The sequence below is a fragment of the Camarhynchus parvulus genome, chromosome 13 (genome assembly GCF_901933205.1).
Source record: "Camarhynchus parvulus chromosome 13, STF_HiC, whole genome shotgun sequence".
Lineage (NCBI taxonomy): Eukaryota > Metazoa > Chordata > Aves > Passeriformes > Thraupidae > Camarhynchus > Camarhynchus parvulus.
In genome coordinates this window covers 7,259,625-7,284,986 of record NC_044583.1, presented here as the reverse complement: position 1 = coordinate 7,284,986, position 25,362 = coordinate 7,259,625, and the positions used below count along the sequence as shown (strand labels likewise).

Sequence of the window (25,362 nt, the reverse complement as noted above, 5' to 3'; positions counted from 1 at the left end):
CAGGTGATTAAAAAAAAAGTGTAATTTCCTATATATTGAGGTGACAAAGAAATCCTGAAAATCTAGACTGTAGTTACACTGATGAAACCACTGTAATCAGAAAAAAAGGTGAAGTTATCACATCAAAGCTGTCCTGATTCAGGACATGCAGGCCCTGTCTCTGTGCCATTGAAGGAGCAGAGGCTTTGCCACTGACCCCACAGGGCACAGCACCAGCCCCTCCTTTCACTACTGTCTCTTCTACTCTGCCCTCAAGGCAGGCACACACTGATGAAATTGCTCTAATAAATCAGTAATTACTGATCCAAATATAAAAATGTACCTTCCCTCAGCAGAAACTGAAGATGATGAAGTCCTCCAATAAAAAATATTTTCAAATAGTGTGACTAAAAAGCCATTTCCAGAAACACATAACAAATGTAAACCAGAGAGATGCCTTAAAATGGGCTGTAGCTGATTTCCCTGTACAGCTTTTCCTGAAGTTTCACTGGTTGCTAAGATACTACCAGTATTATCTTCCACTATGCCTTTGGTATTTGAAATTTTATATTTTTAACCCCTGTACAAGTGTGCTCCATGCCTTTACCTGGAGCTTTCCTTTTGGAATGAGCAGGTGGGGAGTGTAGGTGAGATTCTCACACATAAAAAACCCCAGACTTCAGTTACTCTAGCAGAGCACTCCTACCTTCTAACCACTTACATTCTGCCTGGTAAATACAATTGCTTTATTTAGAAATCAACAGTTTTTAAGCTGTGTCCTACCAGATAATGTATACTCTTCTATAAATGCAGAAAATTTCACTGCCTAGAGGTGCCAGAAAATCAGAGGTGGAATTTTCAAAGTTTATTTGCAAATTATATGCTGAAATACCTGATTTCCTCAATTAAAGTAATGTTTATGTCTAAATGGTTTGTATTTTAGTGTTCTACAGGCTGAGGAAGTTTTTTTCAGGATCCTGTAAATTATTTTCAGAACTTAAGATGGAATGATTGGAAGGAAACTCATTCCTTGAAGTTCATCACTCTGACCAAGCATGATTAAACACTATACAATTTAACATTATTTGCTGATAGAAAATCAGAGCATTTGCCCCCAGCATGCTGACATTTACAGCAGTGGGGAACATTTGCACATTTTATGCTTGCAATAACAGATGAGGTATGAAACAGATTCCAATAATGCTTTGTACATCATGGAAGTCTTCACAGCATATGAGCTTGTTCCAGATCCATTATTGTGATCTATTTCTACAAACTGGAAGTAAAGAAAAACTCTTTTGATGACAGATAGTGGATAAATCTTCAAAACTCCAGTGGCAGGTTCTCCTCAAGCATGCTCCACTGTAGGGCTAATCCCCTTTCTCACAGGGTTTGAGTTTGGTTTTTTTGTTAATAAAGACTTGCATAGACAGGTGACATGGATTGTCTTTCTCTCCTGAGACACTGGACTTTTGTTTGATTCTGTGAAAATATATCACAAATAAGCAGTTAAGTAATCTCAAGAAACTGCAAATAATTTTAAATGTTAAAGAATGCAAGTCAAATGTGGTGCCAGAATATTCCTTTTAAATAAGATGCCTTCAAAATCAGTATTAGGAATTAAAATGTTTATTTGGTGTGGTGCTTGGACTGCATTATTGAAAAGTGTTGGAGAGTTAGACTCCTATTGGCTCTAAATTTTAGCTTTGGGTTTTTTATGTAAGAACTAATAGCTGCAAGCACAATTCTGTCTCTTTGATGTCTGTGTTCTATATTCCTTTCCTACTGTGATATTGAAGATTATGAAATTGAGCAGAGGATCCTAAGAACAGATTCCCAGTATTCATACATTAAATTTTTTTGAGAAATCCAATTTGAGTGTTTGCAGCATTACCTCCTCTTAAAACATGATTAAAACCATGCTCATTTTAGCTCATTTGCTCATTTAAACCATGCTCATTTTAGCCACTGCAAGAGAGTAGCAATTCTTCGCAGTCCTCTGCAGTTAACCAAGAACATGCATGAATGCACACTTCATTTGTTCTATTTATAAAGCATGTTAGATTGACACTTAAAACCTTTAATGATGTGTGAACAGTGATGGAAAGCTGTTCAGGAATTTGTTTGGAAAGCTCCAGAAGGTCTTGGACTTGCTCATGTTCTTCCTTTATCATTACTCCTGGTCTTGATACTGATAGTTCACTCCCATTCCATCCCATGTACACAGGAATAGGATGAAAGTCTCCTCTGCTCTTCAGATCTTGACTCAGACCATGAAATCACTGGCCACAAGCTGTCTAAGCATTGTGAAAGAGGATCCATTCAGAGTGAGCTTTGACATATTTGTCCTTCCTGGCAAAAGTCCTTAGAATTAAAGTATTAACAAAATGAGATAGGCACTAATAAAACTCCAGTGGAAGCCAGCTGATTTCAAATGCACTCAGCTGACCTGCCTGCAGTCTATTGATTTCTGTTTGTCCTTTTTTAAATAAAACCAATAAATGTCTGGAAGTTCCCTAAGTGATTTGTTTGACGTTAAATAGAAAAATGTTAGTAAAATAAAGAGGAATACAAAAGGCAGGAACCATCTCTGTTTAGACTCTTCTTCCACTGGATTGTCTACTTATTGCAAATATTTTTACTGCTTCCCCTCCCAGTTCCATTAAATTTTTGTCTCAGCTTTATGGTGTTGTCCAATAATAATGAGTACAAGAAAGCAGCAGCATGACAGTGGTTTCTGTGAAGGTCAAAATTTTGTCTCTGTGAGCCAAAACTTGACCCTTTTGTCATTTATGTTGTTAATTTATAGAGCTGTGCTCTCCTGCTGCAGAACATGATAAGCACACCAGTTCTCTGGGCACTAACAGGGAAAGTGTGGCTGGATGTGGAAGCATCCTTCAGTAGCTGCACTGGGAATGTGGGGGAATAACTGTTGCCTTCTATGCCTTCAGACAACAGATCCTCAGATCTTTTTTGAAAAATAATGATTCAGGCTCTATTCAGTCTCAACTTTTTTCATGTAAATGAGCACAAACTGGTGTTATATTAAAGAGCCAGACAGCAAGTTCTGTTTGCAGTTGTCTCATGTACTGATAATTGCAGCAAGTTCCAGTCCCTGGCAATGTCAAAAGCTCTTCAGTATTATTGGGTCTTCTCTTTAAATCCCACCCTCTGTGATCATTATCTCCAAGAGCCTCTTGTCTCCACGTTTATATTTTTACTCATCAGTGCTGCTTACAAGTATCTAATCATGCCACATCCTGCCTGCAGTCACCTTACCCCTAAAGTTAATAGCTCTGTACTCATACCTCAAACTACAGCCAAACAAATGAATTAAACATTTCAGCATCAGCCAACAGCGTGGGAAAGTAAATGCAATTCATCTTTGGGAAAAGTAGCTGCTCACTGTACTTCAGCAGAGAACCCATCTCCACAGAGTATTAAAAGTGAGATACGTAAGGAAAGAGAACAAGCTGGAATCCTTCCTCTCTCACACCTGAATAGGTCTGGGTTTTACACTGCACAGTTATTGCTGACTTGCAGCAGATAATCAGCAGTAATGCCAGAGACATCTCCAGCTGGCTGTATTGAGACAGACATGAACAAGGCGTTTATGTGTTTGCACTGCCTGCATGTTGTGTTAAAAGAGCCCAGAATCTGCCTGTTCTGAGAACATGAGGGGGAGCTCTTCACTGGCCACTGCAAGCAGAAGGGGACTCCATCTATGACCTCCAACAGACCTGGCAGGCCAGTTCCTGCTCACCTCTGTGTGAGATGTCACCTCCTCTTTTTCATTAGGTAAAGCTATGTATAGCTCACTGCTCCATATGCAGAATCATCAAAATAACATCACAGACAAGAATAAAAAGAATGCAGTAATTTCACACATTCTCTCAATTAATTTGTTTATTATCCAAGCATATGAAATATTCAATATCACCGGAGGATACATTAAAAATGAGACACCTGTTCCGTTATGAAGCATTCACATTAGAATTAATGGAACATGGACCTTGACAGTATTATTAAATATGTCTTGAAATAAATAAATAAAGCTACCTTGGAAATCCAGTTAGGTCTGAATAACCCATTTAGTAAATACACTTCCCTTCTTCCAAAGAAATTCCTTAGGAGACTATCTGTCTTGCTGGAGGCTCGTTTTTGCTGGAAAAGAAAGTTTTTTCTCTTGATCTTACATCCCCAAAGGATGGATAGTCTCAGCTAATTTACCGCAGGATCAAAGGGAAGTAAGTGCCTGTTCAACATTTTTTTTAACATGAGATAGTTCATGGTAAGTGCACAGCCAGGAGCAGAAGAAAGATCACACTGTTAGCAGTTATTGTGGGTCCAAACTGAGGCAACATCTGCTTCAGAGGATCGCTGGCAGCATTGTCACCCAGGAGGGGACACACAGAAAGCTCTGGAGCCAGCTGCAATGCAGAGGTCAAGCCTTGCATGGTGCTGCCTTTCTTTTCTGTTTATTTCAGCTCTCTCTTTCCTCAAGGATCAAGGGAAATGAAGGGGTGGTTTTCCTCTATGTTGCAAACTCTCCAGATAAATTCATCCGTTGGACCATTTGTGGCAATCTACCACACAATAGAATTATCAGTCTGTATGTTTAGCTACAGAATTATTTAAGGCATGCAAAATTGCACCCATGCAAAATTGGATTATTTAGTTATTTCTTTTAACCAACATAACTATTTTTGGTTACAGCTTAGAAAATACTTAGAAAATGACTCTTCTTCCACTTCTTTTATTCCCAGACACAGCAGGATATACATCACTAAATAGCTTTTATTGGTTATTTTGTTGGAGCTCCTAATCAATCCTGTTTTCCCTCCCCTCTATGCTATTTCTAACCCCGAGCCAGGGCAAAATGCATGGTAGAACCATTTTGCAGAGACTGATGAGAAAACATGAGATTAATTCTTGGCTTTCAATTTCAAAGGAAAGGCATACAACTGGCAGTCAGTTCAGGAAGTCTTACAGAATTGGTTAAACATCTCCTGTCTAGCCCTGTGCACATTCAGACACATTTGTCACCCAGCTCTTCTGATAAGGGTTGCAGAGGAGCAGCCTCTGGAAACAGGAGTTTGCCGCTCAGGGGTGACAGTAGGAAAAGCACTCCTTCACCTCTGTTTTTGTCCTCTCAACAGCACAGCAAGGCATGACCTTATCACACTTATTTCTATAAAACGCTTCAAATTTTTAGTGCAATGTGTAAGCAATTGACATCTTCTGTAAGCTTAAAGGAAATGGATCATTTAATGTGAAAAATAAGCTGTGAATGGTAAAAGATTTCTCTTTAGCCTTGCTGCCCCAGGTCTATTCCCAGCTAGTGAGCAAACATTTGAGCAATCATCCTCCATTAACAATAATCTCATCTATACCTATTTTCCTTCACTTTGCTCATCAAGCAAAAAATCTCTTACTGAATTGTTTAATTGCTGACAATTAATACTCTAACAAGAGGAGTTCTTACATATGATCTTGCTCTGGCTACCAGAAATCCCAGTGGGAGATATGCTACTCAATTTTGTCTGAGTTGTTTTGAAGTAAGAACTTGAAGACTAGCTACAGTAATTATTATAACATACAGAAGTTAAATTAGCATTTGCTAAATAGGTTATTAGAAAGATCACATGTTGTCACAGGTAGTAAATAGCTAAACACAGCATGTATAAAAAGGCTAAAAACCTATTAAATTCACAAAAGTACAGATGGTTTGAATTGTAACCTAGGTAAGATTTCATCCCACATTGTGAAGAAAACCTTGGGAAATGGTCTTACTAGTCAACATTTCTATAAGAAATATCAGTCACCTTTCATTGCATTGCAATAAGTAGTTATGATGGTGACATCTTACGGTTTTCTTCTGCATCTTTTTGCCCTGAGATACCAAGAAAGGGATAACATATTATGCATATTTTGGTCATTTTACACCATGTACTTACTACAGTGTGATTAGGGACCTTTGTATATGGCTTGTCAAAATCTCCATTATTGAGATCCATCAACTAATGAATGTGACCCACTGTGGGAAGGAGCATGATTCATACCTGATTCAATGCAGCAGCACCACATAACAATATAGGAAACTGAGATAAGAAACTGAATTTCTGGAGGAAAAATCAGGGATAACTTAAGAATTCTCGGACATAAATCCTTGAATGTGACTTGTTATATCTGTCTACTTCTGTAGGTATGAGGAAGACGACTCCTCTTACCATCGAGTTGTCTTTACAGTTTATGTAGTTCAGTATTTGTATTCTTCATCTTTATAAGCCCATTTGTCCTTTCCTTAACATTATCAGGTCAATCTGCTATCTGCATAAAAAACTTACTCTTCAGGGAACACAGGCTGTAGAGCTGATATTGTTGTATGTGTAAAGAACATATATTAAAACCTGGGACATTCTCTAATGTCTCTCCATTGCTATTATTCTGCAGTACCTTTAGTATCTGCAGGTAGTAATTTTTCATGCAGAGTTATAATTTTTAAGTTACTAAGCTCTTTTTAAGACTTTGATAGTAAAAATCTAGAGTGGGATGTGTTGCTTTAAGAGTTGATTTAATAAAGAATGGATTCTCTTTCTATTAACTCAATAGCATAATAATAATGACATTGAAACTTCACAAGTATTCCCTATTAATATGATACAAAAATATCTGTTGAAAGAAAGTAATTGTGCAATTCTCAGCAACTGCATGATGCTCACGTAATGTTCCTGTGACATGACCAAACCAGGAAGATCAAAAAGTAATGTACTGATAAACCCAGACAATGATGCATTCAGCTAATGTTGCATATTGGAGTTGCTATTGCACTACTCCAGCTGCCTCTCTCTCCATTTCTAGTGAGAATAATGGCTGAGCATAAACATTTTTATTTTCCCTGTTGAGTCCTCCTCCACATGGGCTGTGGGTTCCTTTTCTGAACGTTTCCTCAGAGTGTCACTGAGCTCACTGACCGCCGGTGGCTTCCGTAATTAAAGTTTTTGAGATAATCTTTACCATCCTGCCCAGGAGCTGTTTCCCTGCTGGCTACAAGGGGATGATGGCCAGAGGAAGGCCCTGCTGAAGAATCAGTAGCAGCAGATTCTTCCTCTGCCCACCTGTTAAAGAAGTAATAGCCTTCCTCATATGTCCTTCTCCCGAGAGGATTAGAGGCAGAAACTCCCTGATTTTCTGTGTCCCTGGGAGACAAGGCTGCTGCTGGATGTAGAAATGGTGACACACATAAGTGGCTGATGCTTTGGTCAAGGTCATCATTAGATGCAGGTGAGGCCACAGGTGCACTAGAAGTAGCTTCTTTTCTTGATCTTAGTTTCTGGATTTCAAGGTCCTGTTGCTCCTTGGGAAGTTTTTCTATCTGCTGTGCTTTCAGAACAAGAGATGCTCCAAGAGTTCCTCGTAGAGCAAAAATAAAGAACCTGATGAAGGATGAAGGGAATGGATTTTTTAATCAGTGGGCTGATTCCATAATCTACATCACATATCCCAAATACAAATACTAATTTTTCATTCTTTACAGATATCTGGTAGACACCTTATACCTGGCAGATGAAAGTTACTCCTGGATCTTAACACAACATGTTACTCTATATTTAGCTTGACCTGTGTAGAGGCAACTATATGTATATATTATAATTTTTTTTGCATTTATAACTACTTGTTTGCTGAACAGTGAAGAAAAATAGAAAAAAAACCTCAAGAGATGCAATATTTGAAAATATGGAAGTTGCATTTATACTGCTAAAATAGACTAAAGAAGAGATCTTAATTTGTTAGATAAGAGAAAAACTGAAGTTAAAAACCTCAGCTTTTGGATTTTTTCAGAAAGCAGCAACAGAAATGTCATCTCTGCCCTTTGCAGGACAGAGAAATTATGTAACTAAATACTGTGTGCTGTGAGATTGCATACATCCTTTCTCCATGCCATGTCAGCTTTGTGTGAAAATCAAAGTCTCTTTCATGGCATCTTTTTATTAGGATTTGACCTTCAACATATATTTTATAACAAACATGGGTACTCGGACACCTTTTGAAAGGTGCCATCCTCACATCCTGCTGCTCAATGTATCTATAAACAAGATTTACAAGATTGAAAGGCTAACAAGCAACAGTACAGAAAGGGCTTTTAAGGCAATGGATTTCTCGGGCTTGCAGAAGCAGGAGTGGATAAAGTTTATTTGCTGTGCCTGTGCTCAGGCTGGTCAATCCCAACAGAATCTCGGGTCTGCTCAGGAAGGGAAGAGCATGGGAGAGCCCAAGACTTTCTGTGTAGATCTGCTGTGGGTCAAAACCTCCTGTGTCTTTCCCCTCAGCTCATTTTCTGTCTCTTTTGTGCAAGTTCCAGGTAAACCAGACAGGATGACAGAGAAGGAATGGGCAACTGTGTCTCCCATCCTGTAAACTGCTCTCACTTGCTCCTGCCCTCCCACAGCCCTGCAGGGTGTGAGGCCAGGCAGGGCACGGGCCAAGCCTCCCCCTGGGTGCTGCAGGCCAGACAAAAGGCAGCACTGAGGGGAAGAACCCAGGAGAGCAATTATTTTTAAAAAACCTGTTAGAAGGAACCCAGAACCTCCAGACACCTAGTGAGGAGGTAAGGAGCAGGCAGCACAGTGCAATGGACCATGGAATGGAAGTTAAAATGTAGTGCATTTTAGCAAAGGGTGGTTTCACCACTGCTGTGGTCTGCTGGCACAGCTCAGTTGGAGTAGGAACAGGCCCTGGATATTCTGCACATAAAGGAGTGTGCAGAAAATAATCTGGGGTACCAATATGAAGGAATAGCAGTTGTCCAGATTTGAGGATATGAATATATAACCCTTAACATCAGTAACCTGCTGAGGCAGCAAGGATCTTAAATGCACTGAATTCCCAAGATGGAGACACGAGCTCTCTAAGCACATGATGCTTGATGCAGCTCTCGGCAGAAAGCTCAGGGTCAAAAATGTCACTGTGAATGGGGGCTGATAGGAAAACAAAAGTCATGCAGGAGCAAAACAGACTGGAAAAGGATGCCCTGCCTAGAAGACATGAGACCTTACTGAATTGTGTTGTTTATTCTGATCTGAACTTATATTATATAACATAAAAATCACAAGAGCTTCTCAACTCAAATAGGAAAATAATAATAGTTTGAAGAAAAACACCATCTATTCCTTAAAAGTTCCTTTTCAGTCAAAGTTAAGGCTCAGATTCTAATGCCTTAAAGCACTTACAAAACAGATACTAAAAATATTGTCCTGAATTTTGTAATACCAGTGTGCTGCATTACTTCATGGGAATTAGGATGAGAAGGAAACCAGCAAGATAGTCAAACCAACCCATTTCTTTCAATGTCCAAGCAAATAACAAATAAATATTTGAAACAAATGGTGCAACTCAAAACGTACCTGCTTTAAGAATTAGTAATGTATTGAACACCAAAAGTAGTCATGTTCCCATACGTATATGGGAACAGAATAATTCTGTTTTTTAAACCATTTTTTCAGCAACACATCTCAATAACGATCCCTCTCCAAATATTATCCAGTCTCAATTAAAGTTATCTTTAACATATCTGGTTTTTGCAATACAAAGTTAAACTAAAATTCTGGATGCAATGAATATTTTTCATAAAGAAATGCCCTTAAATTCAGCTTAGTAATGCATCATAATGTACTTAAAACCAAGAATATATTTAGTAACTCTCAAACATACAGGAATATTTCAAAGATTTGTTTATAATCTTGATCTGCTCAACAACATTGTGGTTATGACAGTGAATAATTATGTAGCAGACCTGTACTGGTAAATTTTGATGCACCCCAAAAAGAAAGGTTTTCCTGGTGGAAAAAGTAGAAGATATATAGTGACTGATCTAGGGTTATATAACTGAATAAATGAATGGTTCATGAACTGGAAGGCTGAACTCAGGCATCCGACTTCCACTCTGATCAATTATCCCTGTGCAGCACGTGTCTGACACATCACATATCTGTACACATCACTGTTGTTTCTTCACTCCCATGTCTGCAAACCCACAAAAGGAAAACAGGAGAACATTCAAACCTTGGTAAGAGCGCGATGACAGGGGTGATGAGGCACAATAAATAGAAGGTGGGGTCCTTGAGCTGCCTCTCCATGATCCAGTAAGGGTTGGTGGGGGGGCTGCAGAGCAGGCAGGCAGCATTGTAGATGAGAGAGAAGATGAGGTACAAAGCCACACTGCAGAGCATTGTCACCAGCTGCAACACGGTCTGCAAGCACAAGGGATGCCAGTGAGACCCTGACTGGGTGTGAGACAGGAGACAAAGGCAGCTTGGAAGACTGCATCTAACAGTGCATTTTACTGAAATATGCAGTAGGAGAAATAGCCAGAAAGTAATTTAGAGAACAGCAGTGAATACAGTTCTCCAGGTAACACTTCCTCATATATTGAGGTATGCAAGTATTTGGTACTCTCCTGTCCAAAGGCATGGTAGAAACAAATTCTGTCATTGTGCACATGAAGGTATTTACCTGGGGCTACTAAAAAATTCTGGCACTTTGTGAAATCTTAGTGCATCTGCTACTTACCTTTTGTGACCCAGAATTCAGGTAGATGAGTCTGAAAGAGAATTCTGTGCCTACACAAGATGCAACATTCACAAAAAAAACCCCAAACCAGTGCTGTGAACAGGACAGGTCAAATACATACCCATGTTTTCATTTCTAGAGCCTGGTGCAAGAGAATGGTCAGGAGGGAGATGGTGTTGATGGGGTTTCCAAAGGAAAACACATCTATGTCAGAGTCTTTGTACGTCTACAAAACAGGCAGAGAGACTCTGGTGAGCCCTGACTATTCAGAACTGAATTTACTACTTCTAAGGAGGACAGGAGAGTGAGAATATTAATAAGCCTGTTACTTACCAAATAGGGGACGAAGAAGCAAATGAGGCTTTGATAGAAGGCATCCAACATTGTAATAATAAAAGCTGACAGGTTGTATATCTGCAGGAGTTTACAGATAACAGTCATTATGATGGGATATACGTCTCTAGCCTGTCCTGCAAACATAATTGCTGTTTGTCTTCCATTCACACTACTAATTATTGCTAACTGGTCTCTTTCTATGAATAAATACTTCCTGAGCAGCTGATTAAACCAAAGGCTTATCTCTAAACAGGCATTTTATCTCTGTTAAGTAAAGACAGACCTTAGGAATATTACCAAGTCTACCAAGAGTATTAAAAGCCAAATTTTGCCAATGTCACATCTCGTCACAATGGATGTTATTCCTCAAATTCTTTATCCAAGCTCTTTCTAGAGTTATAAAATTGGTCAAAAATCCTTTCTTCTAATGCAACACTTATTTTGTGCCATTTTAATTTGTCTATTTGCCATATTTAAATGTACCTAGTGACCTATGGTGTCACAGCTCCCATGGAGCAGAATGCATTACTGGAGAGACAGAAGATTGGGCCCCCGTTGTTTCAACATTCCAAGTAAGTCTAAACTCTTTTCTTCCTTCCCTCATTCCTCTACAAAAAAAAAAAAAAAAAAAAAAACAAAACAAAAAAAAAAAAAAAACAAAAACAACACTGTGGTCCTTTGGGTTATCAAGCAGTTATTTCAGCAGTCATGACATACCTCTGAATTTTGCCCATTCCTGTACAGCTCAGGCAGACGTAGGAGCGTTTCTGCAGAAACATCTTTGTCAAGGGCTCCAAAGAGAAGAGGGGGCACTGAGGTGAAGAAGAGGTTGAAAAAAATCATCTGCCAGTAATCTACCATGGTGCTACCTGAGAAGCCACAGAAGAACTGGTACCAGAAGAGCAGGTTGACGTAGCACTGGGGAGAAGCACAGACAAACAAACACAGTAGTTACACCTGTGGTGTTTACTGAGACACTGGTTATTAACAGAGCCTCCTCACAGGACAGGATTTTGGCTAAAGGCACTGCACTTCATTCCATAAAGCAATATATCTTAAGGGTCAGTTTCACAGTGACCCACTGTGGTAGAGCTTTTTAAAAGCCATTAGGGTTCTTTAAGAACATATCAGAGAATAATTAAGTGAACTGTTCACAGCCCTGAGCACCAGATTTTCGAATCCTTTTGGAATCTTGTTGTCCATGTGGAATCAAAGGCGTGCTGCTCCCTAATGCTATGGGGGAGATTAAAGAACAGCAGCATCCTAGTCTGGAAAACTATTTCACATTGCAAATAAATAGCCTTTGAACTCTAAAAGGATGTCCAGTCAAAAAAAGCAAAGTGTTCATTTCCACTACAAATTTTAACAGTAATAAGAAGCAATCCTTATTGAAAATTATTAAAAACTTTACAAAAAAACATTCTAGGTAAAAAACCTTTCATGCTCAGAGCCTATTTCATGTCAAATGGACTTGTTTTCCCAGTCTTGTAGAAACTGAATTACTTCATTTTTTCCACTTTATATCATACTTCAATGCATAGATCATTTGCATATACATTAAATTTTTAATAAAAATGACAGATATGAATGCATCATTACTTGCAAGTGGTTCCTATAAAAATTCACAAGTTTCAAGGCAGGCAGTTCTTAGTACACACTCATCTACATTCGAGTGCTAATAATCTGATCTCCCTCATGCAAATTTTATTTTGAGGCTCATGGGTATTATTAATAAAGTTTCTTGTGCTACCATATAAAGTTACTAAGCCTTGAGTCCTTTTTCCCTCTGGAATAATGCTATTTCAAAATATATTTAGAGCCTGTATTTTTCTCAACGCTCTATGCAGCACCTTGCTAAGAAGGAAGGAGCATACTATAAACTTGCAAAGTGAAGAAACACAAACTGTGGCTTCATAAAAAGTAAGAGTATAACCTGCAAAAACCAAAAACAAACAACCAAGAAAACCCTCAGAACTGGAATTAACCTTTGCTAGGATGAAAACTTAATAATTTTAATCATCTTACCACATTTTTGTAGAAAAAGTAAATCACCATCTTTGCCAGGCGAGCATAGCACCAATGTCCATGGACAAGAAGGAGCTTTTTGAGATGCTTAAATCGGGATATTGCAAAGTCACTGGCCATCACAGCCTTTGGGAAGAGGAATAGAAGGTAATTTACAATACATCCTTTTCACACACTATGTAATGAAATTTGAACATAGACATTGAAGTAATTTCCTACTATTGAATACTGTAAAAGAAACAAACCAACAAATTGACCCTTAAGAACATAGTTGGAACTTTCTATCTCTGCAGAGCTCTCCATTTAAGGAGAATAAGGAAGGGGGATGTGTGGGAAAGGATACAGGGCAGAAGACTGTGGAAGAGAATCCACAAAACCTGTAAACCTGGAAATGCAGCAGCTGAGAAGATTCAGAAACCAGATGCTCACCTAACACTGGGCAGACATCTGCTAATTTTCCAGTCTCATGAGCAAACACAGGTTTGTCCTCACATCATAATTTTTTGGCTCAAAATGCTCTTTTTTATTTGTGGCTGAACCCATAATTACAAACTGCATATTAATTTATGATGCCAACTTGCATTTTTAAGATGACACTTGAGAATATAGGGCTGCTATGAAACTTATTACGCCTTAAGGGACTACCTGACAAAAGAGGAAAGAAACTGAGAGGATACCTGCATGCCTTCTTGGCCAGATATTCCAATTCCAACATCAGCTGCTTGAATCATACTTACGTCGTTTGCACCATCCCCTAGAGTGGGAAGAGAGGAGGGAACAATAACAATGCAAGAAAGGCTGCCCCCATCAGAAGAAGGAAATAATCTCATCTGGTTATTTCAAATATTCTGTACTACCATGCAGATTGATCAGGAGAACTGATGCGTGGCATCAAGCAAAACATCAAGGCTCTGGTCTTGGTCTCCCTCCTTCCCTGGCTCCACCAGAGCAAAATCCAGCTGGGTGGTGACACAGCAACCCCAACACCATTTATGTCAGCATCATTTTGTGTTTCTGCTTGGCCAAATCCATATGCTCAGGAACATGTTTTGCAACACCCTATTTCACTGAATTCTCTGAATCTATGACAAATTTGATTGCAGATGACAACATAACAAGCCCATTTCAAGAATTATTTTGCTCATTTCAACTCACAGCAATATGTTAAGTATGTAACCAAATTTCCAGGGAAAGAACAGCCATGCTTATTGCTTGCAATATGGAGATTGCAAATTAGGTTAGTTGGTAAAGTAAATGAAGCAGAAGGCTGAAAGCTTATGGTTTGAACTGAAAGGCAAAGTAATATTTCAAAAATACAATAGACTTTCCTTTTCTGTTTTGTCCACAGAGGTGTATTTGTTTAGTCTGGAGTTATCTAAATCAATTCATCAAGGATTTTAGTGGCATCACTTACTAAAAGTGTGGAAGGAAACTCAAAGCATTTCACAATATTTGGAGGTAAAAGGCAAATGAGTCAGTACTTAATACCACTCTGGAGATAATTCTGTTTTCACCAGGGAAAATCTGACAGAAGAAGGGCTTCATGAAAAGATAAAATAATGACTAATGATGAGTGATTTCCAGGCCCAAAACAAGGATGTTTTGGAGGTAATATGTGCATGTGTTTGTACTGATGTGCATGAAGGGGACTTCTGGGAGATTCTGAATTTGTAGTGCCTTCAGCCTGTTTAAAGGGAGGCAGATTTGCTTCATGAAACCTGAGGTAGGACTTTCATATGTGCTTTGACCAGGACAGATTAATCAATGCTGTTTCCTCACCGCCTCTACCCGAGGCACAAAAATATATAAAAAATATATCCCCCACATTTCTCTCTAAGAAAGAACCTGCCTTCCATGTCCCTGTGAGATGCAGAGTAGGTAGGTAGGATTCAGGAGGTACCTATGGAGAGGGTCATGGCTTTCAGCTGCCTCCGGACCAGCTTGACCACCATGCTCTTCTGCAGGGGGGTGGAGCGGCAGCAGAGCACGGAGCGGCAGTGCCGCGCCAGCTCCAGGAGCTTCTCCTCCAAACCTCCCTGGAAGATGATGGTCAGCGTCCTCCCATCCAGCACCAGCCCAAACTCGGGGCTGGGTGCCTCAGGGGCTGGCAGTGGTGTTGGGATGATGCCAAAAAACTTCCTCCGTGGTTTGTCGCACTCGTAGTTCTTCTTCACCTCTTCCAGGGTTAAATTCAAGAGAGATTCACAAGTTTCCTGTGAGAAAACAGACGTGGTTCTAGAAATAGTTATCTCCATCTCCCTCTACAGCACAGCACCTTGCCAAATGTATGTTTGTATAATCATGCCAGAAGGTTTAAGCCTATCAGATAAACATTAGGGGAAATTTACTGAGAAATGCAGTGATTCATCTGATTGGAGATTATTTCAATATGACACCATCCAATCCCTCAGTGAAAACACTGCACATTTTATCAGCCAGTTAACTGAGGTAAGGAATTATTCTAAAAGAAAATATAATAATCTTTACATCAGGAAGGCATGTGGGCATTTATGTTGAAAGTTCAGAAATTAAAAAGAAAAAATCTTATTTTAAGGAGATTGAAAAATCTAGTTCTGATATGAATGATGTGAGATCTTGCAGCATTGGCTTCCACAAAAAATAAACTGTGGTAAGAGAAGCAAGAGGTTCACATTTTCAAAATTACCCAGTAACTTTCAGAGTTAAGTCTTTTCTAAGTCACATATCAGGTGTGTGTCACTATTAGAAACAGAAATAAAACTTAATATTTTCAAGCACTGTACCTCAAGCACAAAGTCCTTCTGTCTTAGCAAATCTGCTTCATGTTGGATCAAGTCCCCTTTTAGATGCCAACAACTGGAATTGACTTAGTACTAGGTAGAAATAGATTTAAGGGGAAAACTCTCACCTCTCCCATCCAGATCTCCTAAGTTGGCATATCACTATCAGAGAAAATCCAAAATGATATCAAAGTTATTTTGCTCCCTCTTAGTACTCAAAGTCCTCCTTCTGTGGCCCTGAATATCTGAGGAGCTAATCACTCCTCTTTCTGCCTTTTCTGTCAGCTTTATTGAGTGATGATTCAGTTCTATAATGTTATTTTCACTTTATGTAGCATAAGGTACATGTGTAGGATGTTTGCAAGATTTAAATTACATTTAAGTGGGAGGTTCTGGAATCAAATGTACCTCTGTCATCTAATAAAAACCTGCACCTAGCATGAACACTTAAAACCCCTAAAAATATTGAAGAAACGTCATCTTTCTGTGAACAACCCCAAAACAGTAGTGGAAATTCCTGGTTTGCCTTGACTTGCCTTTTGAAACAAATCTGCCAAGCTACCTAGTTATGTTGCACCTTCTTGGAAGTTATCTCATTTTCAGTGTTTGAATAATCTGCTGGGCTCAGGGGTAAGGAGAGGCCCTTCCCACTGACACCACTTCCAGACCTAACTCTAGCAAAATTAACAGGTTAAATGCTTTGTATATATTACTTGTGTCCCTCACTGCTGCTATTGGGAGCCTCTTTCAGAATTTGTCTTTGGTTTAATTTTGAAAGTGAGGGAACTAAATCTTATTGTGGAGAAACTCCAGCGTCCCCTGAACCAAGGGAGTTCCCAAAGTCCCCATGTGTATGCAGGTTGTTTCTGAGCCTGGATCCAGGGCAAGGAGGCTGTTGTGGGTAAATGCCCATGCTGGCATTTCTGGGAGCCAGGGTGGTCCTGCCTGTAGCATCTCTGCTCTGGCACCAGCCCTGTCTAATTTCCATCCGAAATGTATTCATTCTGCTTCCTGTTAAAGCAGATCTGTGTTTCAAATGGAATTACACCTTGGAATGTTTTCTGTGCCACATTCCACATCATCTTTGAGTGTTCCTCTATTTCCATGACATTGAAAGAGACAGGTATTTGCACAGGGCTTTTTCTCCTTTGGAGAGCTAGTAGCTGCAGACAAAGGCAGTAAGAAACCAGCCCATCTCACTGCTCCATGCTACTGCCTAAACCAGTCAGTATTTTAAGAGTATTTACTCAATCCTCACAATAGCTTTATTGAGAAAAGCAAGCTTGTCTTGGTAGCCCTGGTTCTCCGGGGAGAAAAGCTGAGACAACCCAGATGGGTAACTTGTCTGGTCACACAGGGAAGCCCTGCCTGCCCTCCACAGCCTTGTGCCAGCCCTTGGAAGAGCTGAGCTCACTGTGCCTCCTGCTCCTAATGCTATTCGGGGTTTTTTGACTGTTCTTTGTTAAGTGAGGTCTAAAGTAACGGAATGCCAAACTGCAAGATACAAAGAAAAGGTAAGATAGCAAATTCTGTGCATTTTGTCTTTCTTTACTCACCTTATTTTCAGTGTTAATGGTGAAGACAGTGTCCCTTTGGTTCAGAAGCTTACAGGAGTATGCAATGTTAACTGCTGTCTCCTGTTTGTCTCCTGTCAACACCCAAATTTTTATCCCAGCTTCTCGGAGAGACACAATCGTGTCAGGTACTCCATCTTGCAGGCGATCTTCAATCCCTGTTGCTCCTGGGCAAGTAGGAAAAGAAGAGAAATAATTATCTTTTTATTGAAAATCAAGTTGCTATTTTCTCATTTAAAAAAAGCTCTTTGCTTTCCTATCACGCTGCTGAACTTATTGAGACCTGAACCAAGGTTTTTTCCAACAAACAAACATGCACATGATCTGCATTTGGATTAAGGTCTGAATGTGTCAACAATCAAGTTCTGTCTCTTCATTTTGCTCATTCAAGAACAATGCATTTCATTTCTTCCTAATAATCCAAAATGACAATGTGCTGGCAGAGGAATCACGGGATATGAATTTTAAAAATGCTGCATTAAGTCCCATCAAAGCAATGAGAAAAGATGAACTTTGACTGTTTAAATGGATGCTGTCCCTGTTGTCAAGTCAGATGCTTCAGCCGTCAAAGGCAGAAGAAACAGTACAGTACATTTTCTTTCTGAACATGCACAAACTTAGAAGCAGATGCCAACATTCATCCTGATGATGTTGGGAAATGACCATCTGAATGTTACAACACTCCTTATCCCTTCCACTAGAGGTCAGTTTGAAGATGCTGTAACTGTGGTACATTAAAGATAGATATTGATTTAGGCTAAGGGAACACTTTTTGCAAATTAAAGTGTGAAAGCACAGACAGCCTTAGTAATTGCCAAAGGTAACAGACTCTGACAAGATCTACATTACCTCTTATGTGGTCTGCTTATGGCATTTAGCATTATTACTCTAATTTTTTAAATCACTGCAGAGATTATGAGAAGCCATAATATAAGCTATTACTTGCAATCACAGAAATTCAACAAAGTATGGGCACAAATTGCAGTCAAAGAAAAATGACAACTCCAAAAATCAAAGTCATAAAGAACAAAATGTTTGCAAACAAAATAGAACAGAAAGCACTGAAGTGCTCCATAATTTAACAGAATGATGTTGTTAGATATGACGGTGATGAATAATGCAGAAATGTCAATCAATGTAAGTTTTAATGCTAAACATCCTTTTACAAAGAGCACAAAGCAAGCACAACAATGCAACAACAGCAGGAACTCAGTAGCTGAACACCTACATGTTCGAGTTACTGGATTTTATAGTACAGTTCAATCACCAAAATTCCCTCAGAATTCATGCTCAAAACTGAAGTTAATTTATGGTATTTTATAGGTTTATCTAAGGATATGGATGCATGACTGAACTGTGGGAACTTCATTCTCTACTGTGTCAGCTGAGCCACAGTAACAGCTGATGTGCATGTTCTTTGCTCGGGGCACACAATAGCTGCAAGTAACTTTTTCAAAGTTACTGCTGCCCAAAATGCACAAGAACTTGTATAGACATTGTCACTGGATTTTATCTCCCTAGCCTGGAGATTTCCAAACCACAGAGGAAGTGTTTTAGATATAAATTAGTATAAGCTGTTGTCTGCCATACTGCCAAGACTATCACAGGAGAGCAAGTGATACTTCATGCGATGACAATTCTTATTTTTAGCTACCCAGCAGGGTGAGTTTGGTCTCCAGATGCTGTGCTGTCTCTATTAACAGCTCCTCTCTGTTGTCAATTGCAGCTTCTGCCTCCCGACGAAAATTGGCCCATTTTTGAAAGTCATCTTCATTCAAGACCTGCATAACACAATTTAAACAGTGTTTATTTGAAATTTAAATAAGAGAGGAATGCCAACATTCTGGGTCACAGGGACTTAACTAGTATCCAAACTGGTAAAGTACTGTGCCATCTTTAAAATAACAGACTTTTCCAAGAGAAAACTGCAAGAACAAGCAGTTTGTACAGATGACCTAGAGCTGAGACTCAAAAATATGGCATAGAGAAACTCTTGCTCGCACAACTCTTGCTTAGCTGGGCGCACACAGTTTCTGAGGGCTGATCTATATTTCTCCAGAGCTTGAATACGATCCATTTGTTGCACAGTGACAACTTCTGTATGAAAGTATAACACTAAAATTCACTAATTCAGGCTGAGAGCGAGGTTTTTGAAAGTTGAATGAGAAAAAATGAATGAGAAAGCAAACGAGAAAAAGGTTGGCTGCTCTGCAGACTCTATTTCTTGCTTGGAAGCACTATAGAGTAGGTCAGCTGAGTTACTATAGGAGAAACAGAGATAAATGTTTTGAGACTCATTTGGTCACATTGAAGAAAAAAAGGAATAAGAGACTCCAGACAAGGCAAATAGATGGACAAAGAGATGGATATATCTGGCTGGTTGTCTGAAGGAAAATTATAACCACTATATTTTTCTAGCAATTCTATTGCCATGGACAGAACCTGGTGCTCTCCCACCTTCTTAGCTATGCACAGGGTTCTCAGTCCATCATGGGCGTAGTAGTCCAGATGCTTCTGTGTTCTTTCTTTTATTCTTTTCAGTCTCTTGTCTGAGCTAATGTCACCTGTGAAACACAAGGAAAAGATTCCATATTTTAAGTACAGATAATTTTCAATCCAATGGCCTAAGATTAAAAGAGTGGACATTGGAGAAAAGTGGATTCCATTGCAATACCAAGTTCTTGACAAGCTCAAAAGTATTGGCTGTGCAGAAGCTGAAATCTTGTTAAAAATTCCCGTTTCCTTTAAGATAACCTTACTTGTGGTTTTTTTAAATTAATATTACAGCACTCTTGCTGACAACCTGAAAAACAATGGTCAGGCCCTTATGACAGTATTATTGCAGAGTACACAATATCCCCAGGGGTTAGTATTATCAGTGAATTTTAATTATCCCATTCCATATTCTAAGCACTTCTGAAGTTGAATAAATATCTCAGTTCTGATCTCCAAGGATAATACTAGAGAAAGATTATTCTTTCTTTATACTCCTAGTATCTAGATATAATATTTCATGCAGAAAAGACCACAGCACACTTCTTGTTAGAAGACACAACAGAAAAAGCTCCCTGGCTCATTACCTGTGGAGGAGTTGTCCAGCAGGTCCATTATTACAGAGTCAGCGCCTTTTGTGTAGACCACAATCTCCTTGGTTAGAGGGTGTCTCACCACCACAGACATCCTTTTCCTGACTGAGTCGAACCCCAGGGTGTAGAGGATATCAAAGGTCAGGAGTGTGCCCTGGGGCAGCTGCACCGTGACCTGCTCGGGCGTCCGCGACACGAGCACGAAGCCGTAGGCCTGGGCAGCGTAGACCAGAGCTGCCTCGTCCGGGCTCTCAGCCTCGTAACAAAAGTCTGCTGGCAGAGAAGTGCTGGCTGCAGACCTAAAAACTTCCTCCAAGGAAGCAGTACCCATCTCTGTGCTGCCCTTGTCCTGGAGCTGCTGGCCTCCACTGGCAGAGCCGTCGTTGTCATTGTCACAGCTCTCCAGCACAGCAAGAGGCTCCTCGGGGCTCTTTGCACTGAAGCTGGCACCAAGTTGTGAGCTAGACTGAGATGATGAAAAAGATTGACTGAGGCTTGCTAATTTTAGCCTTTGAAATATCTGATGAATCTTCTCCAGGGTGATTCCTGAAGGTTTTATTGGTGGTGGGATTGTGACCTAGAAATAGGAGAAAAAACAAAGGTTAAAAATAAATAAATGTGAACTTCAAGAGCCTTCTCAAAACCTCTCTCTACTTTTTTGCACCTAAATGACAATAGCAATAACTATTACTGTAATAACTGCAACTTCCCCTTTTCCCGTCTCCTGCCATTTCACTTTGGTGGAAGAATTTAATAGAGAAGTTATATGAGAGATGGCATCCAAATCTGATGGTGATTTGTATCTCTGCTTCTGAAGCAAAGATGTAATGAAGCCCTTGTAGATATGTCAATTGCCTGGCAGATCAGAGAAAACCCAGTGTGTTCAACAAACTTCTTACAGCATATATAATACAAAATCTAAAAAAAAAGTGCAGATCCTGTGGTAGCCTTAGCTATTCATCAAATATTATAAAACAAGCTAGGAAGGGATACACAGGCATGGAAGCAGTAGACATTACAGAAAATGTAAAGGAACTAGAAGACAACTCTCAAACAAACCATTTTTCACCACTTCAGTTTTCACTGGACACTACATTGTAAAATGGAACTATGATCCATTTTTCTCATGTATTTAAAGTTAGATTACCCTTTGTCTTGGCTCAGTAGCTGTGGAGACCAGAACTGTGTTGCAAATGGCAAGAGCCAGAAAAAAGTCAGTAAAGGATGTGGAAGTCTTCATGTGTATAAAAGGAGAAAAGCTCTCAGTCTGGAGGGCAGCTTCTCGCACTCGCCGCAGCAGCCTGCTATCAGGAGTCACGTCCTTTTCCTGGAAGAGAAATTACTCAGGATTATTTTAATTCACTCTTGTCCTCAAGGAATAACTAGCAACTTCATAGACTTCTTGAATTTAGACCTAGAAAATGCCTTTTGTACTTAACATCTATGGAAAGATGATGTCTTTCAAAAAGCTGCATAACTAGATAATTAGAAGGAAGTGCATCTTCAAAATGAAGATGATCTCAGAATTTTATTTCTTTTGAGATCTTCTAAAAATCAGAAAATGCACTACTGGGCATTTCACTTCAGCAGCAACTTTCTGAACTCAAAAGTTTCCTCTGGAAACATCAAAAATTGACAGGCTAATTGTGGCATCAGAGACAGGTTTTAAAAACAGAACAATAAAAAAAAAATCAATATTTATCAGAATAATTTTTCTCATTTTCTTGTTCACATTAAGTGAAAACAGCGCTGATCTGAATTTTCAGCCTGAACATATATTAAAAACTCTAACCAAGCAAAAAATAAAACTGAATAAAACAGCACTAATGATGATAATAATTTAAATTTGCCACCATTTCGATGTTAACAATTTTGTTAGTGAAAATGCCAATATAAAATGGCTAGTGCCATTCAGTTTAAAGGTTTTCTCATTAACTTGATAGCATTTCTTCTACTTGATGGCATGAAAACCTGATGACCATGGGACAGTGAAAATCTTTGTTAAATGTTTCTAATAGCAAGGCACTACTAATTGGAAATATTAAATCTAGAAGGAAATGTACTGTCACTCCCTTAATTCATAAGAACGCCTAAAGGTAGAGAGAAAATGTTAATTTTCTATTATGTTCCAGTGTTGAAAAATGGATTTTTCTTACAAACTTTTGTCTGCTGGCATACACATAGGTCTACAAACACACTCTGTATACCAGGAGTGCTCAGGATGCTGCAGATTTGTAGTAGAGTAAAAATGCATCAGATGAGGTGATGCAAGTTCCAAAGGGCAGGAACTATACAGACACAAAAAATTTATTATTCCCATTTTATTAATAGGGAATTGGCTTGGGTGGCAAAGGATAGTACTATGTCTCATTTAAAGATCATACAGGGCAGGCTCTGTGCAATATCTAAATGTCTCCATTTTCACAATTGTCATAGGGCATTAAAACAATTTATCCAGTTTGAGTGACACCTTTGAGCAGCTAAGGCTGGTTATTTCTATAACAGCAGCTTAATGTTCTTCTACAAAAGAGGCATTTGATACTAGTTCCTCAGACATTGTTTCACAGTGAATTAAAAAAAATGTTTATTTCTAGAAGAAAAAGAAAAGGCCTGGCAGTAAAAAATGTAATTGGAAAATATACTGGCAAGAAATTTCTTTATCATCCTTCAATAGTCATGACCTATAAGAAGTTCTCAGAAGTCATGGCTCACGGGTTCTCAAGAATCCATGGAGATGTTCTCAGCAACTCATGAGGTTTGGGCTGGAAAATACTAGGATAACAATTTACAGAACTCCCATATTCCAAGAACAGTAGGAGTTCTGAGTGGTACTTACTACATGACAGCAGAGCTGAATGAGGTAAAGTAGGATCTTATAACAACTGCAGCAAAGAGAGTTCTGAGAATTCTGCATTTATTAGGCTATTTTTTTAATAAAAAGATTTGGATGAGTTTTCTGGGCCTTTAATTGGAATTCTAATTTTGAGTGTATGACCTTTTAGTGTTCACAAAAGTCTTGTCTGAAGTGTCTGTTAAAAAACTTTCAAGAAGAGCAGAACAGTCTGACTTTAATTAGGCTGTGGGTGAATTTGGGAAGCTTCAGACCTATTTGCAACAGATCCTGCTCCCCCCTGACTGCAGCCTGCACTCTCCAATTGAGGACTCTGATTCTTTGTCTCCCCCTTCCCTCTCTTAGTTCCAGGAAGATTTGGATTTTTCCTCTCTACCTGTTGGCTCTCTGTGGCTGTTGTCACATTAATTGAAGGGACAGGACCACAATCAGACTTAGAATGATTTATTGCTTAGATAACATCAGTCTCAAAGGTCATGAGATTTATAAGACAGCAAGCAGTCAGCCTTAGTCTAAGATGGTCACAAGTTCTTTGTTGCAGGCAGTTTATAACTTTCTAATCCAATGAGCAGTTGCCACGGAGTGTTTTGCTTTTCTAACCTGTCACCTTTACTTCTTTCTACTGCAATGTGGATACTTTTGTCCAATAAGGTCCTATTACATGCACACATATATGTTTCTATTATAACATCTAGCTCCATTATAACTCTTAGCTTATTCTATTCAAATCACAATACTGAGACAGAGTGGAAATTTTCCAGAGTAGAAATCCATTTTGATTTAGGTGAAATGTACATCTTTGAATTAAGTCTGTAGCTTGCAAGCATAGCTGTTCGGTCTGACTCCTGACCCAGGAATTCTTTCTGATAAAGAAGAATTAGCGGCAAATGTCACTCGAAATCAGTAGAATGAATATGTATGAACCTATTGTGAAATTGCATGCATATGTATTTGAGACGGAGATAAAAAAGGATCTGGAGTTCCCAGAGGCACACATGTCATTTTAGGGGAATGATTCCCACATGTGTCCAGCGCTGTAATAAACATACCGGCTTTACAACTTTCACAGAAGTTGTGGAGTTTGTTTGTTCCACAAATCAATACTACACTATATGACCCTTCATCATCTTGTCTAATACAGTTTCTTAAGGCATATTCTATAGAAACATAAGTTGATGATTTCTCTGTTCAATGTCTGTGTACCTTGCTTTCACATCAATCTAGACTGCTCTAAGGCTGTGAATCAAACCCTCTTGAGTTGGTGAAGATTTATCTTTCTGATTCCCACAGCTTTCCATCCCAAAAGCAGCAGAAGGGATAAGTTAGAGGGTGTTGGCCCAGGCTGCTGTACTCACAATGGGGCTGCTGAAGGCCACCTGGGACTGGCTGCTGTCACGCCGACCCACGGACCTGCTCCTGGTGTGGCCCTTGGAATGCGCCCGGTCGCTCTGGCACCTCCTCAAAGGCCTCACGGTGCTGGGCTTGTAGGTGGCTGGTCTCTCCAGATTCATGGGAGGAAGAGTGAAGTGCTGAAGCTTTGCAAAATCCTCTAAATCCAACTCTCTCTGTGTTTTCAGTCGCCTGTCTGTAAAAGAAAAATGAAACCTGACCTCTGATTCTTCACTGATTCTTTTTTTTCATTGTTTGAGAGGAGTTCCTTGATCAGTTAAAAAACCTGAAAAAAACTAAACCAAAGCCAAAACATTACAAAAGCCATCACCAGAAAAATTTCACTGCCCACTGTCCAGCAGTTTCTGGCAATTGCCACTGTCATTATTGCAAGAAAATAAAAATGTGTTTTCAAAGTGATCAGTCACTTTTATGGGCTTCTCTTAATGTTTCGTCTCTTCAGCTGCTTTTTGCAGTTGGAACAGGAGAGTGAAATATAGTAATTCCCAAATCTGCTAATGTTTTCAGTCACAGAACACAAACATCTTTTTGGCAGCTGCTTGCCAGCTTAACAGGATCCTTTCCACTACACAGAGCATGAAAGTGATGACGAAGAAGGAGCCTGAGTCAACACCATGAATTCAGAGCACCAAGTGCCAGGTTCCTCCAGACCCGGACTGCAGCCAGGATCCACTCCAGGAAATGAGTACCTGTATTTTTCATATCACACAGAAGTGTACGTTTACACAGTCACAGAAATAATTACTTTTGGACCCAGTGAGTTTAAATATTAA

At 39.3% G+C, this 25,362-nt stretch overlaps 1 protein-coding gene across 1 annotated transcript in view; it reads right to left on the bottom strand.

Moving 5' to 3' along the window:
• Positions 1-6,928: 6,928 nt before the first annotated feature.
• Positions 6,929-25,362, bottom strand: part of ATP10B (ATPase phospholipid transporting 10B (putative)) — a 170,328-nt gene continuing 151,894 nt past the window's right edge. The window contains exons 10-23 of the mRNA XM_030957703.1: positions 24,535-24,764; positions 21,476-21,655; positions 20,323-20,905; positions 19,700-19,806; positions 18,897-19,023; positions 17,225-17,409; positions 14,810-15,122; positions 13,587-13,663; positions 12,910-13,035; positions 11,602-11,802; positions 10,882-10,962; positions 10,670-10,774; positions 10,042-10,229; positions 6,929-7,415 (exon numbers count right to left, since the gene is read on the bottom strand). Coding sequence (XP_030813563.1) covers positions 6,929-7,415; positions 10,042-10,229; positions 10,670-10,774; positions 10,882-10,962; positions 11,602-11,802; positions 12,910-13,035; positions 13,587-13,663; positions 14,810-15,122; positions 17,225-17,409; positions 18,897-19,023; positions 19,700-19,806; positions 20,323-20,905; positions 21,476-21,655; positions 24,535-24,764 — 2,990 coding nt within the window. The remainder of the gene's footprint in view (positions 7,416-10,041; positions 10,230-10,669; positions 10,775-10,881; positions 10,963-11,601; positions 11,803-12,909; positions 13,036-13,586; positions 13,664-14,809; positions 15,123-17,224; positions 17,410-18,896; positions 19,024-19,699; positions 19,807-20,322; positions 20,906-21,475; positions 21,656-24,534; positions 24,765-25,362) is intronic.